The sequence below is a fragment of the Dreissena polymorpha genome, chromosome 15 (assembly GCF_020536995.1).
Source record: "Dreissena polymorpha isolate Duluth1 chromosome 15, UMN_Dpol_1.0, whole genome shotgun sequence".
NCBI lineage: Eukaryota > Metazoa > Mollusca > Bivalvia > Myida > Dreissenidae > Dreissena > Dreissena polymorpha.
This window is the reverse complement of record NC_068369.1, coordinates 34,921,701-34,940,111: the sequence shown is the minus strand read 5'-3', so window position 1 is coordinate 34,940,111 and position 18,411 is coordinate 34,921,701. Positions and strand designations below refer to the sequence as shown.

At 36.7% G+C, this 18,411-nt stretch overlaps 2 protein-coding genes across 4 annotated transcripts in view; both read right to left on the bottom strand.

Moving 5' to 3' along the window:
• Positions 1-18,411, bottom strand: part of LOC127861177 (protein timeless homolog) — a 162,930-nt gene that overhangs the window by 108,993 nt on the left and 35,526 nt on the right. The gene's annotated exons all lie outside the window — the stretch shown is intronic.
• LOC127861183 (tripartite motif-containing protein 45-like) lies at positions 2,506-16,891 on the bottom strand. The gene is made up of 3 exons (XM_052399585.1): positions 16,343-16,891; positions 13,970-14,961; positions 2,506-8,099 (listed from the first exon to the last, which is right to left on the bottom strand). The coding sequence occupies exons 1-3, from the start codon at positions 16,666-16,668 to the stop codon at positions 7,747-7,749; spliced, it is 1,671 nt and encodes a 556-aa protein (XP_052255545.1). The 5' UTR covers positions 16,669-16,891; the 3' UTR covers positions 2,506-7,746.

Here is an 18,411-nt window from a genome sequence, read left to right as displayed (position 1 = left end):
TTTCACCTTTTTGTGAATGGGGCAGGGTCCCTTTGGATTGGGAAAATCGCTGCGTTTTTACTTAAATTGAGAAATGAGTGTTGTAATTTTTTTTTTGGCTAACAAATGCTTTAAAATTGACAATAAGAGTGACTTCAATATTGTATTTATTAAGGGTCAAATTAAAGAGCTGGGTGCAAGATTAACTCAATGTTGAGATTTATTTAAAAAAAAAAAAAAAAAAAACTATTTCTTTTAACCTTTCAATTAGGAATTGCAGGTCCCATTTTGGAAAAAATAAACACTTGTTTCCATTGGGAATGGTTGCCTTTCACAGCCCCTTATTAAAACAAGAGAGCCTGAAAGGTCCAAAGTTGCTCACCTAATGTAAACAGAACTGACCTGCTCAGTGCAGCCCCGAGATAACATTAGCACAAATGCTCTGACCAAGTGCTATGAAGATTGGACAATAACTGTGATAATAGCACTGCATAACGGGTGCCACGCTCGGCTGCGAAAGCTTGTCAGAAATTTATTTATTTGTGTTTTTTTAGAAGTCACAGTGACCTTGACCTTTGACCTAGTGACCCAAAATGGGTGTGGCGTGTAGAACTCATCAATGTGCATATACATATGAAGTTTCAAAGTTGTAGGAAGAAGCACTTTGATTTTAGAGACAATGTAAAGGTTTTAGCACGACGCCGGCGGACAGTGGACGTCGGACGACGAGCAGGCTATGACAATACCTCTGGTTTTCTCCAAAAACAGACTCGCTAAAAATAAGAGTGTTAACAAGTTGTTACCATAGCCATATAAGGAAAATTGCCCCACCCACTGGTGGCCATGTTTTACAACAGTACATAACCATTTTCGAACTTATCCAAGATGTCATTGGTACGTATGTTCTTACCAATGTTCATGAAGATCTGACCATCAATTTGGCTTCTTGGGTATTAACAAGGTTTAACTATAGCCATATAAGGAAAAATGCCCCGCCTAATGGCGGCCATGTTTTTCAACCAACTGGAACCATTTTTGAACTTGTCCAAGATATCATTGTGACAAATATTCTGACCAAGTTTTATGACGATCAGAAACAAAATGTGGTCTCTAGAGTGTTAACAAGGTTTGACTAAAGCAATATATAGCCATATAAGGAAAAATGCCCCACCCCTTGGTGGCAATGTTTTTCAAGCAACCGTGACCATTTTCGAATTTGTCCATTTGAGACAAATCTTCTGACAAATTTCATTAAGATCAGACAATAAATGTGGCATCTAGAGAGGTTAACATGGCAAATGTTGACGCCGCACAATGCACAACGCACGATGGACAAAAGGCGATCATAAAAGCTCAACATTAGCACATTGTGCTTCGGTGACCTAAAAATGCCCCGCCACCTCGTAGATATCATTGGGATAAATCTTCTAACCAAGTGTCTTGAAGAGCGGACAATAAATGAGCCCTCTAGAGTGTTAACAAGGTTTTACTATAGCCATATAAGGAAAAATTCCCCGCCCCCTGGCGGCAATGTTTTTCAAGAAACCTGAACTATTTTCGAACTCATCCAAGATATCATTGGGACAAATTCCATGACAAAGTTTTATGAGTATTGGACAATAAATGTGGCCTCTAAAGTGTTAACAAGGTTTTACTATAGCCATATATAGCCATATAAGGAAATAATGCCCTGCCCCCTGATCAATATTTTTTTAACCAACAGGAACCATTATTTAACTTGTCCAAGATATCATTGGCACAGATCTTCTGCTCATATTTCTTGAAGATAAGACAATAAATGTGGCCTCTAGAATGTTCACAAGGCAAATGTTGATGCCGCTCATCGCACGAAAGACAAAAGGCAATAACAAAAGCTCGCCATGAGCACATTGTGCTCAAGTGAGCTAAAAACAATCAAAAGCAAGATGTCTACCATGTTTTAACTATTATTAGTACCCAATCTTTTTCATTTCATAATTCAATTATTTTACTTGCAATGTATGCAGATTTGTTTATGTTGTTATCCTGGATGAGGATGGAACAAATCTGGGTCAAGCTATAACTTGTCAATCATTTGAGCCGCGTTCTGAGAAAACTGGGCTTAATGCATATGCGTAAAGTGTCGTCCAAGATTAGCCTGTGCAGTCCGCACTTTCCGCTTTTATGGTATTTTTAGTTTCAAGGAAGTCCCTCCTTACTGAAAATCAAGTTTAGGCGGAAAGTGTTGTTCCTGATTAGCCTGTGCGGACTGCACAGGCTAATCTGGGACGACACTTTACTCACATGCATTATGCCCAGTTTTCTCAGAACACGAATCATTTATATACATAATACACTCCAATCTGTGTACAATGGCCAGTGAGGGAAGTGGCCAAAATTGTCAGCAGGGTACTAAGGTAACTACTTTTTAGATGGTTGGTCAGATGATACTGTCATTCTCATTCAACTAAACAGATACCAAAGCCTTATAATAATGTATTTTCACACGAACATCACACAAACATCATTTTCATTCAAACAACCACAAAGGATTTCCACAATTTATTTTGAGTAAGTAAAATCATTTTATGATACTTGCATACATGCCAAAACTTTGTTATACAAGTTGTATTGAAAATCTGTTTTGCCAAAATAGACAATCAATAATCCTTTTATCGCCTCCAAATAACAACATTCCCTAGTTAAGTGTTGCTCGATTGGTCATTGTCAACTCGGGTACTACTTACATGTATCACGGGTAAGGCAAATTTACTAAAACGTACCTGGGCATGTTAACGCTAAATTGTTCGTTGTCGGCTATTTTATTTTAAATTATGTTGACATTTAAGTCAAATTTTCTGTTAAATGGCCTCTATACTATCAAAACTCATACTCAAAAAGCATGTTGATGCAGTTTTGCTAAAAAAGAAGTTTGTTAAAGATAAACAATATATTTTACGGTAATAGGTACCGCGTTTTACGACATCGGTTAAAACTCGAGTACAGTCTTATATCTACCGGGTATGTTTAAGTATATTTACCGTACCCGGGGTACATGCAAGTAAACTTAAGAGTACCCGGGGTACATGTAAGTAGTACCCGAGCCGACAATGCCCAATCTTGTTGGGGTACATGTAAGTAGTACCCGAGCCGACAATGTCCAATCTTGTTGTTCACAGAGATAAAGATCTTTTGACTTTGTCACCTGCTCAAGCTATAGATGTGTTCACATGTGTTAACAAAACAATTAAACCTGTATCATTATTGCTCATAATGACTGCAGCCGTTAATTGCTTCCAATACACATTGTCTTATCAAAGGCAGTAATCACAATCAGATTATTTAACACAAAAAAGATGCCTATGAGATATAGACAGTTTTGATTTTATTGTTTTTTTTGCACCCCGAAATGACTGCCCCGTAACCGCTTGAATTGGGTGAAAAATGTCTTTGGGAGTAAAATATACTAGCTGATGGCAGCTATAGCTAGGTGAACTTTATACTCAGGTGTTATAAAGAATGATTTTCGTATGGGGAAATCTAGCCTCACCTCTATAGCAAGGTAACCGGAATACTCAAATACCGGTCAGGTTGAAATGTATGAACAATTAGGCATGTATTGGCCTATTTTTTCCAGCTCAAGACATGTTATTTACTAACCTTTTCATTGTTGCTTAATATGATCCATTTGCAAAATATTTTGCATATAAAAATAAAATAGCATTCCTTGTAATTAATATTGAATCTATATCTCGACTTTACACGCTGCAAAATTTCTTAGCAGTCACAAAATTACAGCTCCTGCTAAGAAAATTCGCAGCGAGTTAAGTTGAGATAAAGAGCGAATGTTAATACAAAATAAACGCTGATATCTTTGTTACTGATATGGCTGGAAAGTGCATGGCATTTAAACAATAAATACACTGCAACTCCAATATAATTGCCGTCCGGTGTATCGAGATGTCCAATATATCGCGAATCGGCCACAGCAGTTTTTTCCTTCTTTAACTAGTACCAGGGAATGGTACCTTTCCCAAAGCCTACCGGAGGCTTCCCAATTTTAGCACGGGAACTTTCTCAATCTCCATATCTACCGTTCCCAACGATCCTAGGTGCCGTTCCCAATCGCCAGTGCCTTTTATTTTTGCTGGAAATATCTTTTGAAATTGTCGAGCATTTCATTTTCGGCCATTTATGTTCGCTGGACACCGTTGCATAGACAGTAAATAAAACTTTTCAAAGGGGCGCAACTCTAACTGTTGTGTAAAATGTGACTGGATTTCATTATTGCGACAAGTGATTGATTTTTCTCGTGAAAGATTTCCATTGTAAAGACCAGTCTTCCTTACATCAATAAACTTTCTCAACACTAATTTGTGTTGACATTAAAAAATAACGTAACCGTATTGAGTTAAATGCTCATATTACTTAATATCTATGTATAGTTTTTAAAGTGTCAAATCCGGACAGAAACTATTCGGATACGGATGTAAACAAATAAAAGTTTAACATAAAATTTAAATAATGAGACATGTGTGTAAAATACTATAGTTATTTACAACATATACATAAGCATTTTATGGCAGATGGTCTTAATATCTTATTTGATGATTTGAAAAAAAATCTAAACAAAATGTAAGACTTACCTTTGAAAATAGTTGTAAAAGCATTCCACTCTTAAAACTCATTTTGGTTAGTGAGGCTATTCTTAATGTCTATTGTTGAAACATTTCAAACCAGTCCAAGTTTCATTGTTGTTGTTTTGTTTTTTTTAAGATATTAATTTAACTCACATCAAACATTGCAGGGCTTGTGAGACTTTTAAGGGCTTAAACAAAATTATTAATTTTTATTTTTTATGCAACCTCAGTTTTTATGCCTATCACTAGAAGATTTTTTCCATTGACAGGCACATTCCTACTGAAATGGCAATACAAAATGTAACACAATTTTCACATGACATGATATGATTGTCAAAATATCATCACTTGAAGTTTTTCTGTTAAAACCTAGAGCTTAAAATGCTTTGTGATGCAGAATATAGCCCCTAATGATAGATAAGATGCATTTTAAAGATTCCCAATTCATCAATTTTGCGACTCGAATTTTTCCCAATTCATTGATTTTGCAACTCGTTTTTTTTCCCAATTTGAATATTTCATGACTCGAAAAATTCCCAATTGTAGGGGTACAGGTACCTTTCCCCTTTGGGGAAAAAAATGCTGGGCCGTGGACCCCATTTCTTTCATCCGCTTTTATTTTCTGTGTAAAATTAGACATTCATAAATTCAGTTTGTTGCAGATTGTTTGCCTTCTTTGCGCATCACATTCATGCTTGTGCACTGCCACAAACAAAAACCCAACTTGCTACATATCAAAGGTAATTTCGTGTGTAACCTTTCACAACATTCTCTATGGAATTTGCTTTGAGCTGACATGATGCCAGCTGTCAATCACTTTGAGCTGACATGCTGCCAGCTGTCAATCACTTTGAGCTGACATGATGCCAGCTGTCAATCACTTTCCTCTTGCTCAGGCTGCTGAATACATTAGTCCCCCCCATGAAGGTGTATACAATAACTAAATGTTACAGAATCCTACTGACCTATGTCAACAACCTGTGTGCGTTAGATAAAACATAAACAACTTGTTTGTAATTTACAGGGAAAGTCTGCATGACAGTTTTTTGCACTTCCATTTTCTTTTCCAAAAGTAAAGTTAAAAGTGAGTTGTCTCCAATGCATTACAAAGTTTTTATTCAGAATTCAAATATCATAAAGCTTTTCACGATGAAGGATAATGTGAAGTTGTACATGAGGTCTAATTTGTGCATGCTTTTAATAAGTACAAATAATTTATAGGAAATACACAAAAGTGTTTATTTGTGGCTAGATTTTGTCATCTTTTGTGAACAAAAAAGTGCCAATGCTTTTTGGATAACATTTTTTTTTTAAGCATTTTGAAATACTTATGTGGAATAATGTTTTTATGTTATACGTATGTATTACACATGGATTTAACACATAACGCTTTATTAAAGCTACGTAAATAGCATGTTTTGAAATTGCCAAATTATGCTTATCCATACATATACATGCCTGGATGAACGGACAAGTTATGTCACCATTGCGACCTTTGGACCCTGCGAACTGCAATACAATGGAGTTGCAGTGTACGAATAATAAAGGGTATATAACTTCCAAAAATACTCTGCACATTGCCGTCTAGTTTGTCACCTGATTACCCCCTCGGTATATTTTAAAGCCAACTACCACATGTCTTGTGAAGGCTCACCAAAGAAACATGTTTGTGAAACTCTTTTCAACATAAAAATCAGATTTTGGGAATACTTTCAAACTTGTTATATTTGCCATATAATCAAGGCTTCTGCTGCAATAGCTAAGGAGCCAAATGTTAAAGTTTAAGAAAATTGGTCATATTATTTTTCAATTTGAGAAATTAGGTGGAATAAACAGTTTCTTTCATTTTTTGGTAAAAAATGGCATAGGCGACTCGAATAGAAACAAGTGCCTGTGATCTCACATCTCAGACATGTGTACTCAGCAAAACATTATTAGCTCTAGCCAGTCAATCTATCAAAGATTTTGTCATGTTTACATGTTACAATAATAAATGGACAAGTTATAAAATGGCATGTGTCACTTTGTGTTCAGCATACATTGTTTGGATTTGAATTGATCAGCGACAAACAATACACTTAACCAAATAAATGAAGAAAAAAATCACAATACAAGTTAAGACTAATGAAAATGACTACACAATGTGTTAATGTTGCATATTGATACAAATTTTCTTCATTATATAATCCAGATTGATTCTATTACATGTACCAACAGACAAATGCAATGTACATAATATATGAAATTTCATGAAAAAGAATGTTTTAACAAGAGCACCGCATAACGGGTGCCGATGCTCTGCTGTGGGTACAGTTTTCAATAAATGAAAGCTTGTCATAATTATTTTTTTAGAGGTCACAGTGACCTTTACCTTTGACCTAGTGACCCATCAAGGTGCATGTACATATTAAGTTTCAAAGTTGTAGGTGGAAGCACTTTGATTTGAGAGCCTATGTTTAAGTTTTACATTAGAGGTCACAGTGACCTTGACCTTTGACCTAGTGAACCAAAAATGGTTGTGGCATGTAGAACTCATCAAGGTGCATCTACATATGAATTTTCAAAGTTTTAGGTGGAAGCACTTTGATTGTAGAGCCTATGTTAAAGTTTTATATTAGAGGTCACAGTGACCTTGACCTTTGACCTAGTGACCCAAAAATGGGTCTGGCGTGTAGAACTCATCAAGGTGCATGTACATATGAAGTTTCAAAGTTGTAGGTGGAAGCACTTTGATTTTAAAGCAAATGTTAAGGTTTATGTTAAAAGTTTTTTATTAGAGGTCACAGTGACTTTAACCTTTGGCCTAGTGACCCAAAAATGGGTGCGGCGTGTAGAAGTCATCAAGGTGCATCTACATATGAAGTTTCAAAGTAGTAGGTGGAAGCACTTTGATTGTAGAACCTATGTTAAAGTTTTACATTAGAGGTCACAGTGACCTTGACCTTTGACCTAGTGACCCAAAAATGGGTGTGGCGTTTAGAACTCATCAAGGTGCATGTACATATGAAGGTTCAAAGTTGTAGGTGGAAGCACTTTCATTTGAGAGCCAATGTTCACAAGGTTAACATAATGTTAAGGTTTGGGACACAACGAGCTGGCTATGACAATACCTCGGGTTTTCTCCGAAAACAGCCGAGCTAAATAATAACTAATGCAGTTCAAGCACAAGTATTTTGGTGTTATTTATAATTCCCACAAGTATTGTATTCCTGTTGATATCGTAGCAGATTGATATTGAGCCGCTTGCAAGGTCAGTCTTATTGGCCAGAGTAGCTAGTTTTCTCCTGCCTTTTGTGTCCACCTGTATGATAGTTTTTGACAAGAAACAACTGACCAGCACTTGTCCTGCAGGTGTAACACAGACACACCATGGATATGTTAGTTGAGGGTCAGTGTAGGTGGATATCAGGGTCCCATCTGTGGACAGTGTGAGGAGCTTGTTATGGCTGTAGTTGATGACATAGATCCTGTCACCAGCTGGACTCACAGCACACTTCCACACTGAAATTGAAAAACATTTACAAATACAGTAATGCAATACTATTCAGAATAATCATCTCATTATATAATTTATTAAACAATAAATAACTTTATATCAATCTTTAAACAAATCAGTAAATTAACTTTATGCTTTAATTATTGTGCATTTATACTCCAAATTATTTTCAGTTTCCAACATTGATAATCAAGGGCTGTTTGTAAGACATGCATGCCCCCCATATGGGCTGTCAGTTGTAGAGGTAGCCATTGAGTGAATACGTTTTTGGTCACTGTGACCTTGACCTTTGACCTAGTGACCTGAAAATTATTAGGGGTCATCTGCCAGTCATGATCAATGTACCTATGAAGTTTCATGATCCTAGGCCTAAGAGTATTCTTGAGACATCATCCAGAAACAATTTACTGTGTTGAGTCATCATTACCTTGACCTTTGACCTAGTGACCTGAAAGTCAAAAGGGGTCATCTGCGAGTCATGATCAATGTACCTATGAAGTTTCATTACCCTAGGCGTAAGCTTTCTTGAGTTATCATCCGGAAACCATTTTACTGTGCCGAAGTCACCGTGACCTTGACCTTTGACCTAGAGACCTAAAAGTCAATAGGGGTCATCTGCGAGTCATGATCAATGTACCTATGAAGTTTCATGATCCTAAGCGTAAGTGTTCTTGAGTTATCATCCGGAAACCATTTTTCTAAGTTGAGTCTCCTTGGCCTCGACCTTTGACCTAGTGACCTGAAAATCAATAGGGGTCATCTGCGAGTCATGATCAATGTACCTATGAAGTTTCATGATCCTAAGCGTAAGTGTTCTTGAGTTATCATCCGGAAACCATTTTTCTAAGTTGAGTCTCCGTGGCCTCGACCTTTGACCTAGTGACCTGAAAATCAATACAGGTCATTTGTCAGTCATGATCAATGTACCTATCAAGTTTCATGATCCTTAAACCTTAGCGTTCTTGAGTTATCATCCGGAAACCATCTGGTGGACGGACATGCATACGGACGGACAGACATACATACGGACCGACATGTGCAAAACAATATACCCCCTCTTCTTTGAAGGGGACCATAATAAATCCAACAGTTATGTTGAACTGTAAGCAACAATGACATCATTTGAAAACTGCACTCTGATTTGTGATTAAGAAAAAACATATCTTATGTAGCCTAATATTTATATTCCTTTAAATAGGAAACTTGTGTTTGATAATGACTGGATTTACTTATAATGGTACGCATCAACAAAAATACTGACAAACACATTATGATCACACTAATCAATTTTTTACTGGGTCATTGACTCATTAAAGTGATATTATGTGCATCTAACAGTTTATAGGTGTCTATCACAACTGTTGTTTATTTTTGTTGTTTTCACTTCATATACATGTACACTTATATTTGTTAATGCAGCATCAACATACTAAAACAATATCCAAGAAAGAGAAAAATAATGCATTTGAATATCAACCGTACTTTCGTTTTGACAACTGACGACAGAAATTATTTGATTTCCGATGTGAATCTTAATTTAGTTTTAGTGCAGATTCGTACATACGACACAAAGACACTACCGTAAATACACGAATATAATACGCCCTCCTGTGAAATACGCACTAATAAAATCAGTGTCCAAAATTGGCCATGACATTGTAATTTCAGAAAAAAATGTGTCAATATATTTTTGTGTTGTGAAATAGCAAATCAATTTGGCGTTATCAACAGTCATACCCCGGCATATTGATCGCGATGTGTTATCGGGCTGTTGTCATGACAATTGCATAATACATATCTCTGTCTATTGTTTATAAAATCTGGCCCCTTTTATTAACACCTCGAATACACGGGTCCCGCTGACAAGCGATGGCCCTTCTCAACAGCTTTATCAATAACACACGAGCCACCTGCTGACACCCGAGTCAAGCAGTCATAATTGCAAAAGAAAGAAACGGAGACGCTGTTTTGTATAATATTTAATTCCATTTGAAAATATTCAGAACGATAATAATTATAAGAATAAATTAATAAGTATTAATATTATATATCAATAATACCGATGGTTGGTTTATTTAGCATGTATGGTAATATACGGTGTAACCATGACAATAACCGTAAGCACAGTTGACCCCTTTGATGTGATGATGTAATTCAATATGGCTGACACCCAGCGAATAACAACAATTAAGTAGGCAATTTTGACAGGAAAAGTTTTGTTCTGCTCTACATTCGTATATAATATGCACCCCCTACTTAAAGAAAAAATCGGCAGGTAAAAAAGTGCGTATCACATTTGCATATTTACGGTAGTTTGTTTTACGGATAATTTCGGCTTAGAGGACTGTCCAGTCATGTAAAATATCGAATATTATATTATGTTTTATAAACAACTGATAGCATGATGAGTTGCAGATAATTGTTCAATAACCACATTTTAACTAATTCTTTTGACCTGTTTATTCTTTTCAGCTAAATTCAACAGTGAACTAGAAATGGCGCGGCAGAGGCTAATGCGTATCCCCACCCTGCATGTTTGACTCAGGCGCGCCCCAGGGTTGGTAATGGGGCGGTATGAAATTACGTGGTTTAATAAAAAAAAACTAATTCGTTCATAGTAATTTCGTGGATTTGAAATAAAAATACAACTAATTCGTTGTAGGTCATTTCGTGGATTTCAAATTTTTGGGGAAGACATTAATAATAATTAAACTTTTATTAAAACAACCAGAGTAATAACGAAGCATAATCTGCTAATTTGTGATGACAGCAAGACTTAAGGTTAATGTGCACTGAATCATGAAAGTGTTGCCGATAATTGTCAATAAGAGCAATAAAGTGGCGCACTTGTGGGTACCTGCTCGCTAATTGCCATCAATGTTGTTTTGACAATATTTGCAATTCTCGGCGCAATTGGTCCCCTAGTAGTAACAATTGAGTAACAAGGTCCCCAAAATACACGTGTGAAAACCGTTATGTCTCTTTTAACTTTAATTGGCACTAATTGACGTATGTGATAAATCTTCAAACTGTTAATTTGACGACGTCACGTAAACAAGAACAATCGTTGATGTATAGTTTAAATACCCTGCTTGATTTAAAAATAGTATTACCTAAACACTTATCAAAAAAACAACATATTGTATAAACTAGCATATCTCAATCAAATTATGTCTTTTTCAACATGGTTGAAAAGCGGAACAGTTAAGTAACGTTCTCCAACTATAGCAGGATTGCCCGACCCTGCAAAGGCTCAGTCTACGACTGAAGCATTATTGACACAGGCCGCTAACGATTCAGTGACAGAAATGGTCTATGGCCGTAAACGGAAGCTTTGGGAGTACGGTACAATCGGAAATTACCGATTTCGGATTAAAAATGTATAAATAATCGTTGGTACTTAAATTCGTGGTTCAGCGGACCAATGAAATCCACAAAAATTCAGACCACACAAAATTTAATGGTTTTACAGTATAACCTCTTTTAAAGTGATATTATGGGCATTTTTATCCCCACGCTTTTTGAAAAGCATGGGGATATTGTGGTTATCTCTGCCATCCATCTGTCCGTCTGTCTGTCCGTCCTGGCCACTATCTCCTCCTACACTATAAGCACAAGAACCTTGAAACTTACACACATGGTAGCTATGAGCATTTGTGTGACCCTGCACTATTCGGAATTTTGATCTGACCCCTGGGTCAAAAGTTATGGGGGTATGGGTGGGGCCAAATCAGAGATTTTCACTCATTTTTTTATTTTATGTACTTTAACATTGGCCATAACTTTTGCAATATTGAAGATAGCAACTTGATATTTGGCATGCATGTGTATCACATGTAGCTGCACATTTTGAGTGGTGAAAGGTCAAGGTCATCTTTCAAGGTCAAAGGTAGAAAAAAATAAATCCAAGGGAAGTAATAAGCTTTAAAGGGAGGTTATTCATGAACCTGCCAAATGATTTTTTTTAAATAAATCAAAGTGTCACAGTAGGGGGCATTTTGTTTCTGACAAACACATCTCTTGTTTTATGTTATTTTACATTATCTTCTTCATTTCTACACCGATTTACTTCCAATTGATACTGAACATCTCTTATGACAATACGGTCAATCTCAACTATGCATGGCACCATTACCAACCCAGGGGCGCCCCCTGGGTCAAACATACGGGGTGGGGATAGGCATCAGTTTCTGCCGCGCCATTTCTAGTTGTATTATTGTTAACGACTACAACTATTAATGATGTGCCAACCCCCCCCCCCTATGTGGCTAAGTCAGAAGGAGTTTCTTGTTCTTCCAGACAAAAGGCAACAACAATGAAAATATTGAAGAAAGAGTTATGCTCCTAATTAAGGCACTAGCATTTACATCTATGAGAGCTTTCTAACAAACCAGTTTCCAAGAGATAACTCTCAAAATTTTCAAAGTAGATAAGACCACAATAAAATTAACAGTGGCTAATAATTTGCACACATGAAAGCAAGGCATATTGGTTTGTGCACAGCACTTTCCCTCAAAGAGATCTTTCTACCTAAAAACACTTGAGTAAATGTCTCTCATAATTTCAAAATATTCCAGGAGACAATGTAAGTAAAACAAAAACAACCAGAAATGGCGCGGCAGAGGCTGATGCGTATCCCCACGCCGCATTTTGACCCAGGGGGCGCCCCAGGGTTGGTAATGGGGCCATGCATAGTTGAGATTGACCGTATTGTCATAAGAGATGTTCAGTACCAATTGGAAGTAAATCGGTGTAGAAATGAAGAAGTTAATGTAAAATAACATAAAACAAGAGATGTGTTTGTCAGAAACTCAATGCCCCCTTCTGCGCAGCTTTGAATTATTATTTTTTTGTACCTTTGACATTGAAGGATAACCTTGATCTTTCACCACTCAAAATGTGTTTGTCAGAAACACTATGTCCCCTTATGCGCCGCTTTGATTTTTTAATATTTTTTTTTACTTTGGCCTTGAATTATGACCTTGACCTTTAATCACTCAAAATGTGCAGCTCCATGAGATACACATGCATGCCAAATATCAAGTTGCTATCTTCAATATTGCAAAATTTATGGCAAATGTTAAAGTTGGAGCAAACAAACACAAAAACACACAAACCAACCAACCAACCAACAGACAGGGCAAAAACAATATGTCCCCCACTATAAGTGGTGGGGGACATAAAAATTATCATTTGGCAGGTTCATTAATTACCTCCCTTTAAAGCTTATTACTTCCCTTGGATTTGTTTTTTTACCTTTGACCTTGAAGGATGACCTTGACCGTTCACCACTCAAAATGTGCAGCTCCATGAGATACATATGCATGTCAAATATCAAGTTGCTATCTTAAATATTGCAAAAGTTATGGCCAATGTAGAAATGGCGCGGCAGAGGCCGACGCCTATCCCCACGCCGCATGTTTGACCCAGGGCGCACCCCAGGGTTGGTAATAGGGCCATGCTTAGTTGAGATTGACCATATATTCATAAGTGATGTGGAAAAGTCATCCATGCAGGACAATGTGATGCTTGGGAAAAACATTTTCATTGGACCAGCCACCTGTCAATTGCACACCAGTCCTGCTTATGATGGTCACATGTATGGCTGTTGTTTAAAAGTGTATATCAAAATGAAAAATTACCAGGGCAATTCATTTATAAATATGAAAGCAACAGTATTCCTTGCAATGAGATCTATAGACTTAAGAAGTTTTATGTTGATACCTATTATAGTTGTCAAGACATGCCCTGGATGCCCAGACAGACGACCTGATTCCAGTATATTCCCCTTTGCAACTTTGTTGTGCAGAAAGTATCAATATCAATTTTAGCAATAATATTCAGTGTTTAAAAATGTTTATAAAATGCTGTTTACCTGTGTCACCACCTGATATGTCCTCATAGATCTTTTTGACAAGTGTTCCAGTCAGGGTGTAGTGGTACAGAGCAGTGCGAGAGGTGATGTACAATGCTCCTTGGTGATGGGCAATACCAAGAATACCATGCTGTAACTGAAACTTCCTGTTGTTTACCAGCTGCCCTTTGCAAACAGAAATAAACTGGACACTTATTGTCTGACTTTCTATTACACCTACTGCCACATCATTGCATGTGATATGGCATATCTCACTTGGACTACCAGAGACATTACAGTGACTGACAACATTGTACTGCTGGTCTAACAGCTTCACTCTCGTATTATATTCATCTGCAACAACAATCTGACCACTAGGTAGAATACAGATGCCTGTGATTTGGCAAGTCTGACTTAAGTCACTTGGTATGTGCACATCATGCTCTGACTTTCCTTTCAAAGTGATCACCTTGTCTGGATTCAATTTTACAATCTTCCCCAGACTTAGCTGTTTCTCAAAGAACTTTTCAATGTCAGTGTTTGCCTGGAACATTATTGGACATTCAATGTTAACAGAGTTCCCCTTCAGATATTTATCTGACTTCTGAATCTTATCAAGACATTTCCTGCCAGCTATGAATGAAAGCTCCTCATTGCTCTTATCAATAAGGTCATGTACAGCTTCATGAAGTTGTTTCAGATCATCCTTCAGTCTGTTGCAGTTATCTACATCAGCCTGGAGGGAGTCTTCCAGTGCAGTCCTCATATCTTCCAGTTCTTGCAAAGTGGTCTTTTCTAGTTCATCTAAAGCAACATTTAGTTTCTGTCGCACATCTCTGATTTCTTGAAGTCGTTCACTGAATGAGTCCTCCACAGACTTAATGTTGTCTTCTTTTGAAATTCCAAGCTGTTTCAGTTCTTCCAAGATACTTCCGATCTTAACTGCCAACTGCTGCAGATCTGAGGAGTGACTTTTAACTGTCTTTGATAACAGTGTCACCTCCTTGCACTGTCTGAAACCACGACAACAATCATTATAAACTTTTAACAAATTTCAGAACAATAAGCTGAAACTTAAAATTGAAATAACAAGATGTGTTTGTGAAACACTATGTCCCCGTATATGACATTTGACCTTGAAGGGTGACCTTGGCCTTGACAATTCACCACTCAAAATGTGCAGCTCCATGAGATACACATGCATGTCAAATATAAAATTGCTAGCTTCAATATTGCAGAAGTGACATTACATGAGCAATTTTGACCCATATATTTGACCTTGAAGGATGACCTTGACCTTTCACCACTCAAAATGTGCAGCTCTATGAGATACACATGCATGCCAAATATCAAGTTGCTATCTTCATTATTGCAAAAGTACTCATAAAATGAGTGATTTTGGCCACATATATTTGACCTCTGACCTTGAAGGATGACCTTGACCTTTCACCACTCAAAATGTGCAGCTCCATGAGATACACATGCATGTCAAATATAAAATTGCTAGCTTCAATATTGCAGAAGTGACATAACATGAGCAATTTTGACCCATATATTTGACCTTGAAGGATGACCTTGACCTTTCACCACTCAAAATGTGCAGCTCTATGAGATACACATGCATGCCAAATATCAAGTTGCTATCTTCAATATTGCAAAAGTACTCATAAAATGAGCGATTTTGGCCACATATATTTGACCTCTGACCTTGAAGGATGACCTTGACCTTTCACCACTCAAAATGTGCAGTTCCATGAGATACACATGAATGCCAAATATCAAGTTGCTATCTTGAATATTGAAATATTGCAAAAGTGTACATTAAATGAGCGATTTTGACCCATATATTTGACCTTTGACCTTGAAGGATGACCTTGACCTTTCACCACTCAAAATGTGCAGCTCCATGAGATACATATGCATGCCAAATATCAAGTAGCTATCTTCAATATTGCAAAAGCTATGGCAAATGTTAAAGTTGGCGCAAACCAACAGACAGGGCAGAAACAATATGTCCCCCACAACTATAGTGGGGGACATAAAAAGGTTTGGATACAATTGTAATCAATACAGACATTCCCTCCAATTAAAAACCCATATCCAATAGAGATTGTGCATATTTCCTTTAATATGTCCAAGTGAGTGATTTCATAATCAAATTTATGTATGTACCAAGTTTCATGATTATATAAGTATGTGGTACTTTTTTTTAGTTATTTTAGAATTTAGTGGTATTCTATTTTAAAATATGGGCTGTCAGTTGTAAAGGCAGCCATTAAGTGAATACGTTTTTTGTCGCTGTGACCTTGACCTTTGACTACTTGACCTGACAATCACAATATATGATAATAATTCAACAACATTTCAAGGAACATAATAATATTGATGACATACCTGTGACCTAGTAGTACACAATTAGTGCAGCAGAGTTGACTGTGGTCTTGACAAAACATTTTCAGCTTCTCATCTTCATGGATCTCACAAGTCTGTAGGAAATCCTCTGTTTTCTTACTGAGAGGCCATTTGTTCATATCTCCTCTCCCAAATGAGACATGTTTTTCATATAACTGGCTATGCAAGTTAATACATTTGCCACAAAATAGCTTCGTACATGTTTTACAGAAGGACTCGGCAATTTTGTCAGTATGTCTCTCTTTGCAAGCATCGCAACAATAGTCCATCACTATGTCTGAACTTTTATAAACTGAACCTGTCGCCATTTTGTGATTTGTATTATAAACTCACTAGATGACACAGTTATGTGAGCACTATCACTTTCACTCCAGGATATCTTTACAATAGCAGTGTGATGACCGGAATGTGCTTCAATACACGATTAATATTGAGTCTTTAATTAATTCACAGTCAACCTTATTAATGCTACTGAATATGCCACTTCGATCTGCACACAAAATGGTGTCTATTAATTTGTCAAATGACAAAGGACTTCAGACTTTAAATTAAGCTGATAATGAAATAAACCATTTCATAAAAATTGTGGGTTTCAGGGTTTACAGTTTACAGTTTACAACCACACAGTGTCTGCTGCCAGTATAAATAAGCTATTTACACGTACTGTTTCCTCCATGTTTAACATGGATTTCATATTTATTTTAAGTATTTTTAGCATCTGTAGTGTTATAGATCTTAATAAGTCAATAACTAACAAACAATACAACCCTGATCTACACTTAAATTAATATAAACTTTCCCACTCCAAAATTTAACCTTTCTGAAATCAGAAAGTAAATAAAATTGAAGTGCTTTGGATATGAAGACTCAGTCTATTTTAATCTCACCAAGATAGTGTGTAACTTGTTTAACAGTCAATGTAAACCTATTTCCAATGTGTTCGTAAATAAATGAATAACTCCTCATTTTCATTTAAAATTTATAGCTTGATTTTAATAGAAAGCTATTATGAAAGTAATTTGACATGTGTGTGTTAGCTTAATGCATTGTAAACAAGAAACCGTCGGAGACGGGTGATGCTCCCCAAAGTTTTTCTTGTCACAATATTGCACTATATATTCAGATAAAAGGAAACGTCTTGAGGGGCATAACTTTGGACAAAATAATACGATGGATAGTTTAGCAACTTAAAAATTTCAAAGGGCCATATCTCTCTAAATAAATCATCTAACCAGAACCCACTTATAACATGCGCATCTCCTCTAGGTAGTTAAGCTTCCCATAAAGCTTCATTGAAGTCCAGTCAGTAGTTGGGAAGAAATAGCCCGGACAAGAATTGCACTATATGTACAGTTTATAGAAAATTTCAAAGGGCCATAACTCTGTGAAAAATCATCCGACCATAACCGGCTGATAATATGCACATCTCCTGTTGGTAGTGAAGCTTCCCATAAAGTTTAATTGAATTCCCGTGATAAGTTGCTGAGAAATAGCTCGGACAAGAATTGCACTATATGTACAATGGAAAATTTCAGAGGGCCATAACTCTGTGAAAAATCATCCGACCATAACCGGCTGATAATATGCACATCTCCTCTTGGTAGTGAAGCTTCCCATAAAGTTTCATTGAATTCCAGTTATAAGTTGCTGAGAAATAGCTCGGACAAGAATTGAACTATATGTACAATGGAAAATTTCAAAGGGCCATAACTCTGTAAAAAAATCATCCCACCAGAACCGGCTGATAATATGCATATCTCCCCTTGTAAGTGAAGCTTCCCATAAAGTTTCATTGAATGCCGGTCATTAGTTGCTGAGAAATAGCCCGGACAAGAATTGCACTATATGTACAATTAATGGAAAATTTAAAGGGCCATAACTCTGTGAAAAATCATCCGACCAGAATCGGCTGATAATATGCACATCTCCTCTTTGTAGTAAAGCTTCCCATAATGTTTCATTGAATTCCGGTCATTAGTTGCTAAGAAATAGCCCGGACAAGAATTGCACTATATGTACAGTTAATGGAAAATTTCAAAGGGCTATAACTC

Bases quoted from the DNA above. Each gene is read 5' to 3' on its own strand.
- LOC127861183 (XM_052399585.1), bottom strand. From the start codon at position 16,668: ATGGCGACAGGTTCAGTTTATAAAAGTTCAGACATAGTGATGGACTAT. The intron at 14,962-16,342 runs GTATGTCATCAA...TCGTGGTTTCAG, and splicing joins TGTGTACTACTAGGTCACAG to ACAGTGCAAGGAGGTGACAC. The intron at 8,100-13,969 runs GTAAACAGCATT...TTTCAATTTCAG, and splicing joins CATATCAGGTGGTGACACAG to TGTGGAAGTGTGCTGTGAGT.